Raw genomic sequence first — 22,482 nt, forward strand, 5'->3', positions numbered from 1 at the left:
GCTGTGGACTGACGGCCCGCTAAGCAGCCTCCCTTGCATGGAAGGAGGAGAGGAGAGGAGGAGGAGGGCTGGTTCTGCTTCACTCGGCCACTCCGGAGAGGAGGTCTCGTACCCTAAGTGTGAACAGCAACCTTTCATTAATGCTCACACTGAGGGGAGACTCAACTCAGAGCCTCTTTGAGAGTTTCTTGGACTATAACTGTAATCCAATAAATAGTTATGTTCATAAAGTTTATGGGGCGAGGATGAAAATGTCCCATGTTCCAGTATATAATCCAAAAGGCTTGTCATGGTTCCCCTTGAGGCCAGGCTAAGTGTGAGGGCCTGATGAGGTAGTGCTCAGGGCTTCTGCTCAGAGGTGACCACATCTGAAGGTCTCACTGGTCAGTATGTTCCAGCTGCTCCACAGCGGGTCAGACTCACATCCACCGTGTTCACATTGCTTGTGAGGTTCTTGGGCCATTGCTGTATGGACGACACACACTGTGGCTGCACCTCAGAGTGGTGGGGTCCTTCACAGATCTTCTGTGGCATCGGCAAAACACAAGAGATTGAAAGGTCAGGAGTGAAGACCAACTCAACAGACTCATGGGGCAGCATGTGTCTGTTGAGTGTCGAGGAGTCCCTGAGCAAGACACCTCAGCCTAACCGACGAGCTTGCTGTCGCCTTGCGTGGCTGACACCGCCGTCAGTGTGTGAATGTGTGCATGAACGGGTGAATGTGAGGTAATATTGTAAAGCGCTTTGAGTGGCCACTGGTTAGGAAAGCACGGTATAAACGCAGTCCATTTACACAACCCCCAAATCACTTGGCTCAGACCAATGGGAATTCAAAAGCTAACTGGACAGGAACAGTGAAAGTTCATGTCTAACCGGCTCCAATGATCTCACAGGACCAGAGGAGGGACAAGGTGTGAAGATCTGGCCAAACCAAACCCTAGCAGGGGACAAACAGGCTGATCCATCACCGTGGGAGCTCGGACTCAGCAGTCAATCATGAACCAAAACACACAGAACTAGAAAACAGAGCTGGTAACCCTGACAACTGTATCGCTGCGGTAGGAGAGTGTCAGGGTTGAACTTGACATATTGATCCTTCAGGGATTGATTGTTATATCTGGAGTACAAAACAACCAATATGCTATTCCTATTATTTAGGGCTGGGCTTTCACACACCCACTTAGTCTCAATGAGAGAATCTGAAAGTGTGGGAATTGAAAACATGTTTTACATGGGTCGTTTATAGTATTAAAAAGAGAATAGTATTTTTGTCTCAAATATATATCATCTTTGTTTATGTAGGTTGATATTTAATTTCACGGTTTCAATAGATACCCAAACATCCATCATTAACTTTTATTTACAAAATTACAAAAAAGTAAATTAAACACCGAATAAATTATCCTAACATTAGCCCTGTCTCGCAAGGAAGTGTTTCTCTAAGCCTTGAAGGAATGTGTCGCTGATCTGCTAATGAGTGACACTGCTCTACTAAACCAGCCGGGAATAGAACAGCTTCTTAATCACATGGAGCGTATGTCGCCCCCAGGTGTCCCATATAGGAACAACAACAACATACACAGGAACATTGTCTTCATGACTTAAACTGATTGGTTAATGTGAGAAACATCAAGAAGAGTTAAGCATTAATCCATTCCCTTTAGTTGTTTATTAAATCAACAGATAAAATACCATTTCCGTATTTTGCAAAATATACAGCCACATTTTCACTTTGTAGAAATATCCGTAAAAAAGATAAAGGACAATTGCGTAGTAACAGTGTCCCTGCTGAACGACGGACATCAGAGCAGCACTAAGTCTGTCTCCGTCCGCAGGGAGTCCGGGTCGACGCCCGTAATGACCTCCGCGTCCGTTTGCAGCACCAGGAGAACCAGGTCCATGGCCCTCCTCCACGCCTCTACCTTCACGCTCAGGTTATCATACACCCTGCTTTGTTCTGCTCCACCTGAAACCCCGCCCGGACCACCGAAGGCCCCACCCAGACCATCGCAGGCCCCGCTCAGACCACCGCAGGTCCCTCCCAGACCACCTGAGGCCCCGCCCAGCCCACCGGAGGCCTCGCGCAGACCACCACAGGCTCCACCCAGACCACCGCAGGCCCCGCCCAGATCACAGCAGGCCCCGCCCAGAACACCGCAGGCCCCGCCCAGACTTGTCTCCCCCAGAGCGCCCTCCCCCTGTAGGACCCCTGACCGCCCATCCCCCGCCACCCCCCCCAGCCGCTCCACCTCCTGCTCCACCACCCTCCGGGCCTGGAGCTTAGAGATCAGCCCGCTGTTGGCCGTCACCGTGGCGACGTAGTCCGTCAGGGCTTCCGCCATCAGCATCAAGACCGTGTCCCTGCAGAGGCCTCCCGCAGCCCCGGCCTCAGGCTCCGCCCCCCCGGGGCCTGCGAGGGGTCGCCGGGCGTGCTCCTGGAGGTCGTGGACGCAGAGCATCTCGATGATGCCGGCCCCGGGGAGCAGGGCCCCGTCCTGAAGGGCCCGCTGCAGCCGGCGGGCGCAGGCCCAGAACTCGTCCTCCAGCGCCTGCAGCCGGGCGGGGACGCAGCCCGTCAGCACCGCCGTGGCCAGGCCCCCGGGGGCCCGCGCGGAGACGCACACCGCCTGGTGCTCCTTCAGGTCCCTCCAGGGCGTCACCGTCACCCCGGCCCCCACACAGCGCTCGCTGAGCTGGGAGGCGTAGGCGACCGGGACGGCCCCCGAGGCCCGGGCGAGGGCCCTCAGGACAGAGGGCCGCACCCGCTCCACCAGCAGCATCCCGCGGGCCAGGCAGGGGGGGCCCAGGGCGTCGCTGGCCGCCCCCGAGACCAGCACCAACTCCACGCCCAGCCGCAGCAGGGCTGCCAGGACGCCGTCGGCCCACCAGGCCTCCCCGCCGGCCCCCTCGGGGGCCAGGCGGTCCGCCACGTGGCTCAGCCCCGGGGGGCTCTTGGAGCCCAGGTGGCGGTACCTCACGCAGAGGTCTCCGGTGAGCAGCACCACGCGCAGAGACCGGCCCCCCCAGCCGCTGGGCCAGCACCGCCTTCTCCAGTGGCAGCCGGGACCACCCAGCCCGGCAGGACGCAATGCCTGGTCCTCCGACAGACCGGGCACCACGCAGGTCACCAACCGCCCCAGGTCCAGGCGGAGCAGCAGGCCCCGGGGGGCTGACTGCAGGCGGCCGGCCTGGACCACAAGATCCATGGAGCGGGGCAACTGGCCGTGGCTCAGGGCCCTCGCCGCCGGCCCCACGTCTCTGTTGCTACTAGCCGGGGACGCTAGCGCTACAGCGGCGCTAGCGGCCGTGGTGCCACCGAAGTGTCTGCTGTGGCTCAGTCTGATGCTTCCAGGGCGAGCGTGCGCATCCGGCCGCTGTGTGGCGACAGCGGGGGAACGCGGTAACGGCGGCGGCGTGCTGTTGTTGACCAGCTCCAACCGGACGTGTGTCTCCCGCACGCCCGCAGGCACACGTCCAACCCCGCTCATGGTCCTGACGAGCAGCGGCGCCGGGACCCCCCTCTGCAGGCACTCCAGCGCCGCGCGGCTCCACGCCCCGGCCATGAACAGCAGGCAGCCGGCCCCCGTGCCGTGCGCACCGTGTTGCGCCCGCACCGCCTCGCCGACCAGTTGGCCCACCGCACAGCTTAGCTCCAGGGTCTCCAGCAGGCGGACGCAGGAGCAGGCCAGCACCGCCGCGCCGCTACCCTCCTCCCGGATCATCTTGTAGGACTTGCAGGGTCCGAGGGAGGAGTGGGCCAGCCCGGCCAGCGCGAACACCTTCTGTAGCCCGACGTGCTGCTTCTGAACCACTCCCCTGGAGAACATGACTGTATGTCCCCGACAGTCATAACATGCGATACCCAGACCTGTTACGCTCTGATCTACGGTTAATACCATGCAAACATGTGCAACTTAACCGTTTCGATTCTCTTCACCCGCTATTGGTTTGGGTATTGTAAATAATAACAGCTTTTTGTTCTTTTAACATAAACAAAGTAAAGTTATAGCTGCAAGGAGGCAGGTAACGCATCACTACGACCACTCACTCACTGGACAGCATAAAGACAACTCACTTCTGCTGTGATCCCGAAGCAGTGTCTGTTCCACAATCAGTCATTCATCATAAAACGCAGTGATGATGAACGTTCTCTACATCATTAGAATATAATAATAAAGACTCCCGTTGCAGATCATGGGATCAGCCCGTCTGCACCCCCGCTCTGCGCATGCTCGTGCTGCGCTTGTTGCTAGGAGACACGAAAACGATTGCCTCGATTGGTGGACGGACACCAACGCCCGCCTATCCATACTCGCCATTGGTCGATCGAAGGGAATCCTGTAGTTGCCGTCCCTCCTATTTGCCGGGCCGGTTGTCAATCGAAACAAAGCAATCTTTGCGGTTGCTGTTGCTTATGTTCGTTGTTGACAACGGAGTGAACACAAGACGGTCGACACCGCACTACGGAGATCTGGAAAATGGTAAATATCTCTAGTTTAGTAACACTTTTGACACGCTTCCTTTCTTATCGATCCGTAAACCGATCAGCAAACCAGGGGGACAAGTTGAAAGACGACCCGGTACAACCCAAGCTAAGCTAAAGCCAACTTTGTGGGCGGCGGAACCGCGCGCTAAGAGCGCGGAGTTCTGACGGATCAGTCCGGGGGGGAACCATCCAGGGGGTCTTACACCACCTGAAGGGGGTCCTACCCGATCGAACACCCACCCTAAGTGGGGTAAGGGGTACTACCCAACCGGTAGGGGGTCCTACTCCACCTGCACAGGGCGCAACTGCCTAATTTCTGAGGGGTATGCAGACGCATAGCAGGCGCCCCCCCCCCCCCCCCCAGACATTTTTTTTTTTTTTTTTTTTTTTTTCTGTGAGACCTTTCCCAGTTGTGTCCTTCACAGCAGTGAACCCAACGAAAGATTCAGTAATATAGACCTTCTTCTCATCTGTATGAACATACCGTATGATAACTGAGGCCTGCTATTGCTTTGAAATATCGGGTGTGCAGTCCAATTCCAATGCAAAGTACTTGGAGGCTAAGATCTGGGCACAAATTGTACCTAAAACACACTCTAATATTGAATAAAAAAATCATTTTGAGTGCACCAGGACAGATATCCGGTGTTTTTTTAGAGGCAGCCTTTCGAAGATGCTCTGCCAGTGTAACATCATACTGTGATATGCGCTCAAGGATACCCAGAAAATTTCCATTTCTAGGATTTCCTAACTGTGCATTTTTCCCCCTCAGTGGCAGGTTTCTTTCTGCAAGGAAGAGTATGCAGATGATCACTTGAGTCAACACTTCTCCAGTGTGCCTTTTCAGCGGCTTTGGCTCTCTGCAATTCGCTATCAATAGTTTTACCTTGGCGTAAGCGGGATGCCAATTCTTTCCACATCAGATAAGCATTTATGCGATGACCACTTGTTTCATGGTGCTTCAGTGTTTTGGAAAGACACTGCCAGTTATTATACCCCACCACAAGGCCCGTGTCAGCAACTCTAGCTTCACCAAAAAGCTTACATGCAAAACAATAGACTGTTAGAACTTTTGGAGTACAGTAACCAATCCCGCTCCACTTTCTCTCCATTTGACAGTGCACGAAAACAGTATGCTTTGGCAAACCACCTTTTACTCTTATCTGATCTTGGATATGGCCCATCAGGACATTTCTATGGGCCATTTTCAACCATGTACTGCCTCAATGAGACCCTATTTCGTGTAGTGAATGCCATTCAGATGGATCTTCTGAGTTGCCCCTTGCCCCAGCCCTCTCCTCTGCACCTCTCTGTTTCTGTTCCTCTTCATCGTCATCTGGACTCCTCTGTTCCTCTCCCTCATCTTCAGCCTCTCTGTTCAACATTCTCCTCAGTGGTGATTGACTAGCCATGTCTGCCTTCACTTATTTTCTCAAAAGGACACGGTGAATAGGTTGGTCAGCAGAAATGACCAAAAAAAACCATGGGCATTTAGGTTTTTGTAGCCTCAATAGTTTAATTATTCCTACCTGATATCATCACTGGTCTCCTCTATAGCAGATGCCATCAACGACCTCATGTCGGTCTCTTGCCTGTTTTCTTCTCCACTAAGTCATATTGTCAAACAAGCATTATTTAATAGCTTTGAATAAATTACACATCTTGCTAATGCATTTCATTTCATTAATTTTATCGAGTCTCCTCAGGAGTAACTCGGGAGTAACGATGGGTCACCATCGTCATTCCTTTTGATAGCTTATACAGACAGGGGACGCCACACCTCTCTGCCCGGAGCAGTCAGGGTGGGGCGTCTCGCTCAGGGACACCTCTGCCCTCAGCTAGGAGGTGCTGGGGTTTGAACCAGCAACCCTTCGGTCACCAGCCAACCCGCTCTACCTCCTGAGCTACTGCCGCTAATGCAATTTTTCAATATAAATATTATATAGCAATGTATCGAGTGGCTGTTCCTATACTTCCACCTAATATGAGACCAACCTGTCGCCTTCCCCTGTCTGTCCTGATTCTTTCTCTCTCTTCTTCTCTGCTTTCTCTCCATCCTCACAACTGAATGATATGAACTTTGTGTTTAGGAAGTTTCAAATATACAGCGGTCAAACCACATAAAAGAAACTGAAATTTAACGTCACCTTATCTGTGACGTGCCTCTGTTATTGATCATCATATCATTTACACAAACGCTGTTAAATACAGAAAATGCAGACTCAAAATTTTTACCGCCATCGCTTTTGGCGCCCCCCTCCTTTTTTGCGCCACTGCACCTGCAGGGGGTCTTACACCGTGTGCAGGTGTAGTAGGATACCATGCAGGTGGTGTAAGACCCCCCTGTAGGTGGCACCCCCTACACCACCTGGCTTATCGTCATTACATGAACCTTCAACCAGATGTAGAAAGGGTGTCTCGGCCCTGAAACACCCTTCCTACACCTGGTCATGTGGCGACAATAAGCCACATTATTGTGGGAACATTGAGGTAACATGTTTTCTGGGCTGGTTTGAGACATCTGGTGAGCTGTTCTCACAACGTTTTACACTTTCTCTGACCATGCAGACATACAGCGGTTGGATAAACACTAAATAACAGTTTGATGTAATCTGCAATGTCTCCAGTAGGAGCTACGATTTTATAGCTACGGGCTACCGTAAGCCCCTGCCCAGGCCTCAGGCTACCGTAAGCCCCTGTCTCCCTCTGCTCCAGGCTCCGGCTACTGTAAACCCCCTGTCTCCCTCCAACCAGGCCTCAGGCTACTGTAAGCCCCTGTCTCCCTCCAACTAGGCCTCAGGCTACTGTAAGCCCCTGTCTCCCTCCAACCAGGCCTCAGGCTACTGTAAACCCCTGTCTCCCTCCAACCAGGCCTCAGGCTACTGTAAGCCCCTGTCTCCCTCTGCTCCAGGCTCAGGCTACTGTAAACCCCTGTCTCCCTCTGCTCCAGGCTCAGGCTACTGTAAGCCCCTGTCTCCCTCCAACCAGGCCTCAGGCTACTGTAAGCCCCTGTCTCCCTCCAACCAGGCCTCAGGCTACTGTAAGCCCCTGTCTCCCTCCAACCAGGCCTCAGGCTACTGTAAGCCCCTGTCTCCCTCCAACCAGGCCTCAGGCTACTGTAAGCCTCTGTCTCCCTCTGCCCCAGGCCTCAGGCTACCGTAAGCCCAGCCCCGCCGCGGCCCAGCGGAAGAAGCCCGCCCACAAGCAGCCCGAGCTGACGGAGGAGCAGAAGCAGGAGATCCGCGAGGCCTTCGACCTGTTCGACACGGACGGGACGGGCACCATCGACGTCAAGGAGCTCAAGGTGGGCTCAGCTCACCATTCACCCACACATTACATTTAGGGCTTCTCCCACTTCTTCTCCATCTCTATCTCCCCCTCTCTCCTCCTCCTTCTCTCCCCCTCTCTCTCCTCCTTCTCTCCCTCTCTATCTCCTCCTCCTTCTCGCCCTCTCTATCTCCCCCTCTCTCTCCTCCTCCTTCTCTCCCTCTCTATCCTCCCCCGCTCTCTCCTCCTCCTTCTCTCCCTCTCTATCTCCTCCTCCTTCTCTCCCTCTCTATCTCCTCCTCCTTCTCTCCCTCTCTATCTCCCCCTCCTTCTCTCCCTCTATCTTCCCCTCTTCTCTATTTCTCTATCTCCCTCTCTCCAGTTATTGCTCAGGCAGACATTACATTCACCTTTATATTCAGGGCGTTTTTGAGACACTTTTATCCAAAGCGACTTACAATGACTTACAAAGTCCATTTGTCGGAAGAAAGAGAAACAACAATATATCTCTGTCGGTACGGTAAGGATGTTCATAGAACCAAGTGCCAAGCACTAACAATCACTAGGTTAACCCATTCCCCTATACAACACAGATAGCTAGGATAAGATGCTACTCAATGCTATTTTTAAGTGCCAGGATGTACGACCTACAATAAGTGCGTAAGGGGGGGGGGGGGGGGAGGGGAGTCCAGGCAGAGTCCAGGTGAACTCTGAACAGGTGAGTCTTTCGGGAGCAGGTAAGCTTGTTTGGGTTCACAGCGAGTTCCCACGTGGTGTTTGATTGACGCGTGGGGTTTGATTGACACGTGGGGTTTGATTCTGCCCCCGCCCCCCCTCCCCCCCAGGTGGCCATGCGTGCGCTCGGCTTCGAGCCCAAGAAGGAGGAGATTAAGAAGATGATCGCCGACATCGACAAGCAGGGATCAGGGATGATCGACTTCAACGACTTCCTCAGCATGATGACCCCCAAGATGGTACGGGAGGGGGGGGGGGGGGGGGTTAGAGTGGTTAATGGGGTGGGGGGGCATGACACCCAGGCCGTCTGCAGTGTTAGCCATTCGTGGTTTCCGCTGATCTCAACGGGAAAGCAGGATGCGTCCCATGATGATTTATCCAGTGCTTTTCTAACCAGCTAACCACTCAAAACCCTTCACAATATCGCCTCACATTCACCCATTCACGCACACATTCATACACCGATGGCGGTGTCAGCCACGCAAAGGCGACAGCCAGCTCTTTAGGAGCAGTCAGGCTGAGGCGTCTCGCTCAGGGACACCTCGACACTCAGTGTGGAGGAGCCGGGGATCGGTCTAGCAACCTTCCGGTTACCAGCCGACCCGCTCTACCTCCTGAGCCACATGTCGCCCCGTGTTATATCTGACCTTTGTGACTCGCTGTCCCGTGTTCCTCAGAGCGAGAAGGACTTCACGGAGGAGATCTTGAAGGCCTTCCGCCTGTTTGACGACGACTGCACTGGAAGGATCTCCTTCAAGAACCTGAAGCGGGTCGCCAAGGAGCTGGGAGAGAACCTCACAGACGAGGAGCTGCAGGTACAGGAATGCACTCACTCATTCTCTCTTTCATTCATTCTTTGTCTCACTCACTCACACAATCACTCACCCTCTCACTCTAACTCTCTCTTCTTCACTCATTCTCTCTTTCACTCACTCATTAACACTCTCCCTCTCTCTCTGTCACTCACTCACTTACTCTCTCCCACACTCTCATTAATTCACTGACACTCTGTCACTCACTCTCACTCTGTCACTCTCTCTCTCTCTCTGTCTGTCACTCTCTCTCTCTCTCTCTCTCTCTCTGTCCGTCACTCACGCCTCGTTTCCACATACGTACATTCTCGTATGCGATCCAACCGTCTCCGACCGAAAGTCCATTCATTCCTATGTGATTCTCCGTAATGTCCGTTTTTCCTCCGAGACTCCTCCCCTCCGTAAAATTTCTGTCAGGTATGTCCTAAATACACGTTCAAAAAATGTAACTTTCGCTGTCGTTTTACGGAGATACCGTATGAAAGTTTTTATGTTTTTCACAAAACATGTAAGTACCTGGCAGGCCAAAGTCCTCGCTGATCCCTTTCCAAGCCTGGTTGGTTTTGTTTTTATCTCTGTATATGTCGATCCTCATGTTCCAAAGTACCGGTCTCCTCAAAACGGCCATTATCATACGTTCCCCAATCTTTTTGGCTGACCGTAAATAAATTCATGTCCGTACGTAAAACACTAGCGCCCCCTTCCGTAAATTTACGGAAGCACGGATACAAAAAACATACGTATGTGGAAACGAGGCGTCACTCTCTCTCTCTCCCTCTCTGTCACTAACTCTCTCTCTCACTGTCACTCACTCTCTTTCTCTCTCTCTCTCTCTCTCTGTCACTGACTCCCTCTGAAACTCACTCTCGCTCTCTCTGTCACTCACTCTCGCTCTGTCACTGACTCTCGCTCTGTCACTCACTCTCGCTCTGTCACTCACTCTCGCTCAGTCACTCACTCTCGCTCAGTCACTCAGGGTGCACTCACACTAGGCCATCTGGCCGTTGCCGTGGCCGTTTTCACACCTAACCGTGCTCAAATCTGCCAGTGTGAGTGTGGCCAGTCTGGCCAGGCCAGGCCAATTTGGCCACTTGGGAGAGGTGTGCTGCTACGGTACGGGCCGCTACGGTACAGATGCTAATGAGCCGACACGCGCACACGCACGGCTACGCAACCTGAGCTGGATGACGTATAGTCCATGCGACGACCACGGACATAATAAAGGCGACGAGCCTTCTTTCCCATTAAACGGTAAACGTATATCCAAATAAGCAACAGACTCAGCAAAGTGCGAACTGTGTTCTCTGTGTTGTTGTCCATTGTTGTTAGAACTCTGACTGGCGGCAGACTTTATTATGGTCCATGCAGCGGACGCTTGGTGATTACTTACGACGTGATGACGTATGTACAAGAGCCTACCGTGGCCAGGCCACAGTTGCGACGGCCAACGGCCACGGCCAAATGGCCTAGTGTGAGTGCAGGCCAGAGAACAATGGGGCCATTTGAGCACGGTTAGGTGTGAAAACGGCCAACGGCCACGGCCAGATGGCCTAGTGTGAGTGCACCCTCCCTCACTCTTTCTCTCTCTCTGTCACTCACTCTCACTCACTCACTCACAGACAGACAGACAGACAGACAGACATTCAAAGCCATCGTCCAATATCTAACAATCACCTCTGTTAGGAATGGGATTTATATAGATATAGATATAGATAAGGATCAATCTCTACATGTGTCCGAGCTGCTCCTGGTCTTATGTGTTTTGTGATTTCAGGAGATGATCGACGAGGCGGACAGAGACGGGGACGGGGAGGTCAACGAGCAGGAGTTCCTGAGGATCATGAAGAAGACCAGTCTGTACTGACCCCCCCCCGCCCCCTTGTGGCTCCCCATCGCTCCATCCGGCTGCCATGGCAACCTGCGGACGCCGCCTGTAAATACGTCTCAATACGCTCTCTGTGTTTTTGTACCGTTGTTTTGCATAAACATGAATAAAGTCATTTATGTTTCTGAAAGTATTCCTTTGGTGGCACTTTGTGTAAGTCTTGTGGCGGCGTATGGGACAGCTCGACCCTCCGCTAGGAGTGTCGAGCTGTCCCTGAAAGAGACACCTTACACTGACTGCTCCCGACGAGCTTGCTGTCGCCCTGCATGAAAGACACCGCCATGAATGTGTGAATGTGTGCATGAATGGGTGAATGTGAGGCAGTATTGTAAAGCGCTTTAATTGATTGAATTTATATAGCGCTGTTTTTAGGCACTCAAAGACGCTTTACAGTGAAGGGGGGGGACCCCATTCACCACCACCAGTGTGGAGCACCTAGAACGCTCACCACACACCAGCTTGAGGTGGAGAGTGAGGGAATTAATGAGTCAGCCAATTATACAGGAGGATGATTAGGGGGCCAGATTGAATGAGCCTGATTGGGCAGGTTTAGCGAGGACAGCGGGTAAACCCCTAATCTTTGCGAGAAGTGCCCTGGGACCTTTTATGACCTCAGTGAGTCACGACCTCGGATTTACGTCTCCTCCAAAGGACGTCTCTGAATGAATGCAGTCCATATTTTTTTTAATGTTCTGATCTTTAACCATTCCCTTACCATTCCCCTGGGTCGTGAGTCGTGACTCATCTCAGCAGCTCAGTTTCACTTTGGTCGGTATGATTTAGCGACCAAAGTGTCTCTGTCAGTACAGTAAGGATGTTCATACAACCAAGTGACAAGCACTAACAATCACTAGGTTAACCCATTGCCCCTGTACAACATAGATAGCTAGGATAAGAGGCTACACAATGCTATTTTTAAGTGCCAGGATGTACGACACACAATAAGTGCGTAAGGGGGGGGGGGGGGGGGGGGGGGAGTCCAGGCAGAGTCCCAGGGGTCTCATTCATAACCGTTGTGTACGCACAAAACGGGGCGGAAATTGGCGTACGTGACTTTCCACGCCAAGGTTGTGATCTATAAAAACCCTAAGCAAACTGACCCATGCGTGGTTTGGAGGAAAAGGAGAATTGGCGACACAGATGGTGTGGTGGTGAACTGAAGTCAGACCGAAGAATTGTAGAGTGAGAAGAACGATTATGTTTTATCATCGCCCTTCATAAATTTTATTTCACCCCGTATCATGCGTTAAATCCTAATCAGAATAATTTAAGTCAACTGCGTTATTTCTCAGTTATAACTCCAGAAACATCTCCTTAGAATAGAATTAAAAAAAAATCTCTATATTTAATCCCGTCACTCCATACTGTCCACTGACGGCGCGACTGCATGGAATAAAGCATCTGTCCAACATGTGTCAATAACATAATATTTTTACGTGACACTGTAAACACATAATCAAATGTCAATTAAATCCCAAGTGTGGAAAACCAAGCCACACTCCTCATCACAATCGTTGTCCGTTACTCTTGATGCTTTTCATGACAAATCAGGCATTAAAAAGGGGTTGTTCAAGAACATTTTACGTGGGTGATTACAAACTGATTATCCAAGGTGTTCTCGGTCAGTCTTATTACCGTAACCCTATAAATTATGCAGAGGTGAGCGCCGTGGTAATGCTGCACCATAGGCACTTCTGGCGGACCATGCAAATGGCAGGATTCGGAGGGAGAGGGTATTTAGGGACCATAACGATTTATTGGTAGGCTACATAAAAATATGTAACTCTATGTCTTTCTTTGTCTTTTTTAATTCTGGGACTGTGCGCTCCGTGCTACTGACAGAGTTCACTGCTGCAGCAACATGTTGCCACTCACTCTGCTTTTTGTTGTTTGCGATCCCAATCCCGTGACCGCCGAACAAAACTACCTTTTGGTCCTCCATCTCACCCACAAGTGTCTCCACTTCAACCTCGGTGAAATTTCGCTTTTTTGCTTTTCTCAGTACTTCTGCCATTGTTTCCGACAAGACAAAATACTTGCATCTGAGTCTGTTTTATATGCAGATCGAATTCATGAGGTCATTTGCATTGACCATTTATGGTTAAAAAGGGGCGTGTACAGGGCGGAACGTGAAGCTGATTCAGCTGCGCACATATGGAGGTAGATTTGTGTCTTTATTATGCAATCAAAAATAATATGTTTGAGAGCAAAACTTTCCACACTGCAATCAAAAAATAGATTTGAGAGCAAAACTATCGACACTGCAATCAAAAAATGTTTTATTGCAAGATAAATTAATGTGATAAAAAAAATATTAATGGGAATCCAAAAGTTTTGTTTGCAAACCCAAAAGTTTTGTTTGCGAATCAAAAAGCTTTGTTTGCGAATCCTAAAGTTTAGCTTGCGAATCCAAAAGCTTTGCTTGCTGTTGAGCTGAATCTCGTGGGCGGGACCTACACCGAAAGATGTAAGACACGTCTCTATTGGCCAGTCTCGATCGGAGTGACAGCTTGGCAACATCCGAAAAGCCGCTGCCCCCCGAGTCCCGACCGCCTCCAGAAGCAGATTGTCGGCCTGACGGACAGGGTGTTCGTTTGTGCCTCTCAATCCGCGGCGGCGGTCAACAACATCGCCCTGCTCTCCTCTGCCATGGTCTCCTTGTCGGCTGACAGGGAGGCCTACGGGATATTCAGGGCGCGCAAGCGCGCGCACGGGACAAGCTCATAAGGCGAAGCCTAGACGGCGTAGCCTACATGAAATAGAACTCCCTCTCTCGTTACTAACTGTGGATGTTGCCAAGCTTTCACTCCGATCGAGACTGGCCAATAGAGACGTGTCTTACATCTTTCGGCGTAGGTCCCGCCCCCCCAGATTCAGCTCAACAGCAAGCAAAGCTTTTGGATTCGCAAGCAAAACTTTAGGATTCGCAAGCAAAGCTTTTTGATTCGCAAACAAAACTTTTTGATTCGCAAACAAAACTTTTGGATTTGCAAACAAAACTTTTGGGTTTGCAAACAAAACTTTTGGATTCCCATTAATATTTTTTTTATCACATTAATTTATCTTGCAATAAAACATTTTTTGATTGCAGTGTCGATAGTTTTGCTCTCAAATCAATTTTTTGATTGCAGTGTGGAAAGTTTTGCTCTCAAACCTATTTTTTGATTGCAGTGTGGAAAGTTTTGCTCTCAAACCTATTATTTTTGATTGCATAATAAAGACACAAATCTACCTCCATACGCACACTTGTAGGCACTCTGTGATTTATAAAGCAAAGATTGCGTACGGTGTGCGTACGCAGGGTTTTATAAATCGGAATATTTTTTTGGCGCACGCAAAACTTGGCTTCTGGGCGTACGCACATTTTTAGTAACGATCCCACGCACAGTTTTATAAATGAGACCCCAGGTGAACTCTGAAAGGTGAGTCTTTCGGGAGCAGGTGAGCTTGTTTGGGTTCACAGCGAGTTCCCACGTGGTGTTTGATTGACGCGTGGTGTTTGATTAACGCGTGGGGTTTGATTTACGCGTGGGGTTTGATTGTGCCCCCTCCCCCCCACCCCCCCAGGTGGCCATACGTGCGCTCGGCTTCGAGCCCAAGAAGGAGGAGATCAAGAAGATGATTGCCGACATCGACAAGCACGGATGATCGACTTCAACGACTTCCTCAGCATGATGACCCCCAAGATGGTACGGGGGGGGGGGCCCGGTTTAGAGTGGTTAATGGGGTGGGGGGGCATGAAACCCAGGCCGTCTGCAGTGTTAGCCATTCGTGGTTTCCGCTGATCTCAAACGGGAAAGCAGGACCCCATTTCTCTATAAATGAGAAATGGGGTCTCATTTATAAAACTGCGTGGGATCGTTACTAAAAGCGTACGTACGCCCAAAAGCCAAGTTTTGCGTGCGCCAAAATATATTCTGATATATAAAACCCTGCGTACGCACACCGTACGCAGTCTTTGCTTTATAAATCACAGAGTGCTTACAAGTGTGCGCAGCTGAATCAGCTTCACGTTCCGCCCTGGACACGCCCCTTTTTAACCATAAATGGTCAATGCAAATGACCTCATGAATGCAATCTGCATATAAAACAGACTCAGATGCAAGTATTATGTCTTGTCGGAAACAATGGCAGAAGTACTGAGAAAAGCAAAAAAGCGTTTGTTTGGCGGTCACGGGATTGGGATCGTCAACAACAAAAAGCAGAGTGAGTGGCAACATGTTGCTGCAGCAGTGAACTCTGTCAGTAGCAAGGAGCGCACAGTCCCAGAATCAAAACAGAAGTGGACTCGTCTGACATGAAGGTACATATTTTTATGTAGCCTACCAATAAAAAATAAAATAAAATCAATAAATCGTCATGGTCCCTGAAGACCCTCTCCCTCCGAATCCTGCCATTTGCATGGTCCGCCAGAAGTGCCATATGGTGCAGCATTACCACGGCGCTCACCTCTGTATTTATAGGGTTACGGTACTAAGACTGACGAGAACACCTTGGATAATCAGTTTGCAATCACCCACTTAAAATGTTCTTGAACACAACCCCTTTTTAATGCCTGATTTGTCATGAAAAGCGAGTAACGGACAACGATTGTGATGAGGAGTGTGGCTTGGTTTTCCACACTTGGGAATTAATTGACATTTGATTATGTGTTTATAGTGTCACATAAAAATATTATGTTAGTATGACAGTATGGAGTGACGGGATTAAATATAGAGATTTTTTTTTTATTTCTATTCTAAGGAGATGTTTCTGGAGTTATAACTGAGAAATAACGCGGTTGACTTAAATTATTCTGATTACAGAGATTTAACGCATGCTACGGGTTGAAATTAAATTCATGAATGGCGATGATAAAACATAATCGTTCTTCTCACTCTACAATTCTTCCGTCTGACTTCAGTTCACCACCACACCATCTGTGTCGCCAACTTTCCTTTTTCTCCAAACCATGCGCATGGGTCAGAGTTTGCTTAGGGCTGCGCACCTTCTCCCGTCAAGTTGTTTTTTTATAGATCACAACCTTGGCCTGGAAAGTCACGTACGCCAATTTCAGCCCCGTTTTGTGCGTACGCAACGGTTATAAATGAGACCCCAGATCTTTACCCATTCCCTTACCATTCCCCTGGGTCGTGAGTCTTGACTCATTTCAGCAGCTCAGTTTCACTTTGGTCGGTATGATTTAGCGACCAAAGTGTCTCTGTCAGTACAGTAAGGATGTTCATAGAACCAAGTGACAAGCACTAACAATCACTAGGTTAACCCATTGCCCCTGTACAACATAGATCGCTAGGATAAGAGGCTACACAATGCTATTTTTAAGTGCCAGGACAGGGGGGGGGGGGGGGAGGCTATGCAGGTGAGTATAGCCTCCGGGAGCTGGTGAGCTTGTTTGGGTTCACAGCGAGTTCCCACGTGGTGTTTGATTTTAAAAAAAACACAAACAAAAAAACCTATCCTGATAATTCGAGCCATCGGATAGAGTGAATTTGATTGGTTGGATGAGAATAGAAACATATACCATTCTGACACCCTATTGGTTGCAGGGCTGACCTTCAGTCCAAAAAGAGCATGCATTGGCTCGAAGAACTTTGAGAACCAGTTGCTTTTGCGGCTGAACAAAGCCTATTGGTAACTCTTTGTTGCATGGTCTGTGCATAAGTGATGTAGATACTGGTGTAGATATTGGGTTTTTTTCAGGAAATGTTTAATCACTAGCAAAAGTTTGGTTAGCACCGTCAGCTGGGCACTGCTGATTTGTTATGGTGCGTCCCAGTTCGCCAAGTTCTTATTCGTTACATCTTAAATTCCTGAAGCTAAGCTTGGATACATACATTTACATTCCCGATAAAGGCTTTTGATAACATGCCTCTGAAGTTTGACTTTTTGCACCATTCCAATACTTACAGGGAACTAGTCATCATATCTTCCGCTCCATGAAACACATGTTAATGCTCAGTAGAACACATGTATGGTTCTTTAATGTATTTGCATTGTACTAATATGCGTTCATTTTCAATGGGCATAAATATGTTTGAAACAGGTGCATCCCAATTTTTTCAACATTAACATTATAGTCATTAGATGGCCTTTAGAAAAAAGTTTTTTGGGGGAAGTGGGGCAGTGTGCTATAGAGGTTGGCTGTGTGTGTGTCACTAATTCACTGATGGGATAAATGCAGAGACCAAATTCCTTGTATGTGTGAGCATACTTGCTAAAACAGCTGATTGTAATTCTATAGGCCCCTGTGGCACGGCCTAAACTTTCGTCCTTAATGGCATTTTTTTCCCCTTGCATTACTTTTACTTTAATTCTTTAAGTAGTTTTGAAACCAGTACTTTTATACTTTTACTCCGGTAAAAAGTTTGAGTTGATGCTTCAACTTCTACAGAAGTATTTTTAAACGCTAGTATCTATACTTCTACTTTAGAAATGAATGTGAATACTTTTGACACCTCTGCCTGAGCGAGACCCCTCACCCTGACTGCTCCCGACGAGCTGGCTGTCGCATTGCGTGGCTGACACCGACGTCAGTGTGTGTATGGGTGCATGAATGGGTGAATGTGAGGCAGTATTGTAAAGCGCTTTGTGTGGCCGCTGGTGTGCTTGATGAATGCAGTCCACATTTCTTTTAACTGTTCTGATCTTTTTACCCGCATACCCTTACCCTTCCCCTGGGACGTGACTCATCTCAGCAGCTCAGTTTCACTCTTATCGGTATGTTTCCCCCCAAGCTGAGATCCGGCCCAACATGCTGTGGGAACTCCGGTTGGCGGAAACTGACCTCAGTGATCATGTCACAGCCCAGAGCACACATAGAGAGATGTCACCAGGGCCCAGATGAGTAACAAGATGAAAGTGTTCCGTCATTTTATGAACGGACATTAGCAGCTCAAGGTCAAAGAGGTGTGTGTCAAACTGTAAATAGTCAGGGAAAAGCTCCACCGACAGCGTGGAAGAATCTAGATGTCGCCATGATGTCATTGCCCGTCTCACGCTACAATCAACGTATTGATCCAAGCATAGATAAAGATAGGCCAGTGGAAAGATACGTTTCTGTACATCTTAATGCCATAACCTAAACATGTTGGACTCCATTGTAGGAATGGTGCACTGCTGACTCTGAGTGCTGAAACAAGTATGTCAACTAAGGTTGTTAGATTTACTTTCAGGGCGGTTATCACGCTTTTATCCAAAGCAACTTGCAGCACCACTGCATGCGTACGGAAATGCGACTTCTGACACAGAGAGGAAACCGCGGTGAGGAAAAGACCGTACTGCCGGCAGTACTAGTAGTCGTTGTGCACCCCCACACCTGACTGACTGCAGTGCTGAATAATGCACATCATCATCATCATCATCAGCATAATCATATTCCAATAACCCTCCCCCTCATGTCCAACCGGTCAACTGACTCCGTTGTGGTGACAAATATACTTATTGTAAGTGGCTTTAGGTAAAAGCCTCTGGTAAATACCCTAAATGTAAATGTAAATGTAATTAACCATAAAAAGAAAGTATTTTCACAAGACTTCTGTGAGTCATTCATCTTACAGTGGAAGGAAGAGCTAAAAGGAGCATAGAGAGACGTGTGTTCGCCATGTAACCCGAGCGTCACACCGCTCTACTACTCTACTACTGGCGTTTCGCACTCTCGCCACAGAGTCACACCGTGACCACACGGCCTTGCATGTGTGATGTTATACTACTGACTCTCTCAGGCGTAGACTGAACAGACATTGGGACCACAGCCAGACTGAAGCGAGGTCGTTCGGAGAGGTCGTAGCTAATCAGGCTCCAGGACCTCAGACGCCGGCCGGTCCGCTGCCCCAGTCCTCCTCCTCCAACTCCCTCCCCCGTCTCATCAGACAATGGGGTGTGAAGCTGCAGGTTGAGAAGGTGCCCGACCACAGCCCTACCTCAACGACGATCAGACGCGCTGGTTCGGGGGGGTGGGGGAGGGGGGGAGCCGAGTCATACCGCAAAGGGGGAGGTTGGGACGGTACCTACTGAGGCTCTCCGCTCAGCCGCTGCGCACCTCAGAGGAAGGGATTTTCTCGTTCCACTGCTGCCAGCTCCGTCACCCGGAGGTGCGTGTGTCAGGGTTCCCCCAGGTCTCCACGCTCCCTTTCCAGACTAGGACCAGGCCCTGTTTGTTTCATTATTAATGGACGATCATAACGTTAGGTTTCTGGTAATTCCACTTGGTTTTCTTGGGCACAGTAAACCAAGTGGCACAGGGTCAGTGGTCACCTGCATTCACTGTCATAGAAACCAGCCTCGTTCTTTCAGGGCGAGTTCTCTCTCTCTTCCCACGACCGCAGACTGAGCTGTGATGAGAGCCTCACAGTGAGAGAGTGAGACAGATCAATGTGGAAGGACCACTTCTGCTTCTCCTCTCGGCTGAATGGCCAAGAGATGGAAACAGAAAGTGAATCACCGAGGTACATTCTGCGGTTCAATCTAATAAATAAAATCAATTGTAAATCGTTGACCAATGATATTCAATGATCACTTATGCTTCTCCTCTCGGCTGAATGGCCAAGAGTCTCGGAAACATGAAGTGAGTCACCGAGTTTCATTCTGTGGTTCAATTTAATAAATAAAATGAATTGTAAATTGTTGACCAATGATAGCCTTCCCCCGGCCTGAATGACTCCGGCCGGATGTATACACGATCAGGATGTCCTGCTGAACTTGGTCTGTGTTCGTGTAGGTGTCAGTGTGTGTAGGTGCCCTGACACACACTGACACACAAATGGCGCCCACCGCCAGTGAGATCACGGCGCAGTGTGTTCAAACTGAAAATGGGAAGTGTGTGGTCTTCCTCTCGTTTCCTGTCTGCAAACACACTCACACACTGCAGCGCCCGGCCGCGTGCACGAGGAGCTCCACTCTCGTAGCGCGTCGTGGGGACTGCCGGTGGAAAAGCTCACGACGACATTGCAGGTTTCTGTGTTCCAGCTCTGGGCCGGGATGGCTATAAAAACAGGTAGGTCCCCCACCTGGCCAGTATCTCAGCACCAGTATCTCAGCACCAGTATCTCAGCACCAGTATCTCAGCACCAGTACTGTTGACTCCTCTGATCTGACATTATGCAGCTGCTTGTGTTGTTGTGTTGCGTAGCGATGGCGGCGGCGGTGCCACATTCAGGGATGGAGGGGAGAAAACTTTCAGAGACGCAGGGCCTGCTCAGGTCCTTCTACACCATCGGCAGCCCCCAGGTACGCTCTTATTTTGAAGTATATTTTCAAAGTCTGTCCGTTTCTTTGACTTTGTTTTGGAGTGGCTCTAACAGAGTGTCTTTAACAGAGTCGGTACCTCCTTGTTTTTAAGTGGCTCTAACAGAGTGTCTTTAACAGAGTGTCTTTCTCCTTGTTTTGGACTGGCTCTAACAGAGTGTCTTTCTCCTTGTTTTGGAGTGGCTTTAATGTATTCTCTTTGTCCTTGTTTTGGATTGGGGCTAACAGAGTGTATTTCTCCTTGTTCTGCAGAGTGACGGATCCCATCCGTCGCTGAATATCAAGGTAAGATCTCAGCCGGTATGCAGATCTGAGTCATTGATATTCGTTGCATATATTAGACGCTTGAAGACATATCTCAACATGAAGGTTGTATCTTACGGTGGAGGGGGAGTTGGGCTCAAATTAGCTATAGTAATAGTATGAATACATTTGTATGTGACACTTTAAGGTACTCAAAGATACCTATCACTTTGTAATTAATAACCTCATATTTGATTTGATAATTACATTTAAACAAAGCTGAAACTGAATTATTGTTATATAATCAATAACCTATTTAAAATCAATCAGCAGGGTTTATTAAAATGTGTCATCAAAAGGTTATCAAATCGTTTATTTCTTAAAAGAAGAGGATAATGAGCAAAAACAGTATTCATAAATACATAATTTACAAATGAAGAGCGTAAAACAGGAGGAAGCGTTAAGAAGTTAAGTTTAGCTATAAGGTTAGAGATGGTAAAGTTTAGGTATAAGGTTGGAGATTATTACGTTTAGGTATAAGGTTAGAGAAGGTTATGTTTGGTATAAGGTTCGAGGGGGTTAATTTAGGTATAAAGTTACAGATGGTTACGTTTAAGTATAGGATAATTGTAGGTTGTGAAGTCAAGGTGGTTAACTTAAGGTAAGGGATTTATGGGGCTGAATTAAGGTAAGAGTTTATCGTGGTTAAGGTGAGGGAAAGGACCAGGGTAGGAACGACATCATGGCGGTAATCAGTGGAACGGTCTGTTTTGCCCGCTGCTGGTAAGAAGGTTTTCTTGTCAAACTGACAGCGAGTTGATTTTCTACATCTTGCACTCTCACCCGTGACATGTGATGAGTAAGCATTTGCAAAGCTCCGCTAACCACACAAACACAACACGCTTCCTCACGAAAAGAGCGCTGTCTAAACGAAAGCGCGTCCTTTATCGTTGGAGCGCGTTTCACTGCGACACTTTCAGGGTTTTCTCCGTAAAGTTTGGGGTCGATCAGGAAAGCGCACGGATAGATCGCTTGAGCATAAGGAAAGTCAGAACTTGCTCTAGGTTTCAGAACGTAGGGCTACAAGTGTTAGCGTTAATCAGCGTGTCTCGTCCCCACAGCTGGGATGCTGCGAAGCGGCGCTCACCTGTTTCCACGACAACCTTAAGAACGTCACGGCGCAGCACGAGATAGCGTCGGGCATGCAATTGTTCAGCAGTCTGAAAAACTCAAACCTGGTGAGGCGCACACACACACACACGCGCGCGCGCACGCGCACCTACATACACTCACCCTCGCACACATGCATAACACACACCCACCGACCCCCCCACACACACTCACCCTCGCATACATGCAACACACACACACACACACACACACACACACACACACACACACACACACACACACACACACACACACACACACACACACACACACACACACACACACACACACTCCTACTCATTTCGTGCCCCCTGTGTCTCTCCAGAGGAAGGCTGTCCAGTGCAAAGACCCTGGCCCCGCCCCGGTACGTAGAGCCCGCCTCCAGCCTCTCACACGTGTTATAATCATGTACAGGACAGTACAGGACAGTACAGTATGAACAGGTTGTACTAAACATGAACTACAGTACAGTACAATACAGTACAGCAGAGGAGAGGACAGTACAGTATGAACAGGTTGCACTGAACATGAACTACAGTTACAGTACAGTACAGTATTGTACTAAACATGAACTACAGTACAGTACAGTATGAACAGGTTGTACTAAACATGAACTACAGTTCAGTACAGTCTGAACAGGG

The 22,482-nt window shown here is 49.3% G+C and overlaps 2 protein-coding genes across 2 annotated transcripts; one reads left to right on the forward strand and one right to left on the reverse strand.

Moving 5' to 3' along the window:
* Positions 1–60: 60 nt before the first annotated feature.
* bbs12 (Bardet-Biedl syndrome 12) lies at positions 61–4,214 on the reverse strand. The gene is made up of 2 exons (XM_030367614.1): positions 4,076–4,214; positions 61–3,829 (listed from the first exon to the last, which is right to left on the reverse strand). Exon 2 carries the CDS (start codon positions 3,825–3,827, stop codon positions 1,803–1,805), a length of 2,025 nt encoding a protein of 674 aa, XP_030223474.1. The 5' UTR covers positions 3,828–3,829; positions 4,076–4,214; the 3' UTR covers positions 61–1,802.
* A 110-nt stretch (positions 4,215–4,324) lies between these two features.
* Positions 4,325–11,318, forward strand: cetn4 (centrin 4). Its single transcript, XM_030367618.1, has 5 exons — positions 4,325–4,481; positions 7,632–7,790; positions 8,599–8,727; positions 9,166–9,303; positions 11,075–11,318. The coding sequence occupies exons 1-5, from the start codon at positions 4,479–4,481 to the stop codon at positions 11,162–11,164; spliced, it is 519 nt and encodes a 172-aa protein (XP_030223478.1). The 5' UTR covers positions 4,325–4,478; the 3' UTR covers positions 11,165–11,318.
* The last annotated feature ends 11,164 nt before the right edge of the window (positions 11,319–22,482 follow it).

The sequence above is a fragment of the Gadus morhua genome, chromosome 10 (assembly GCF_902167405.1).
Source record: "Gadus morhua chromosome 10, gadMor3.0, whole genome shotgun sequence".
Taxonomy (NCBI): Eukaryota; Metazoa; Chordata; class Actinopteri; order Gadiformes; family Gadidae; genus Gadus; species Gadus morhua.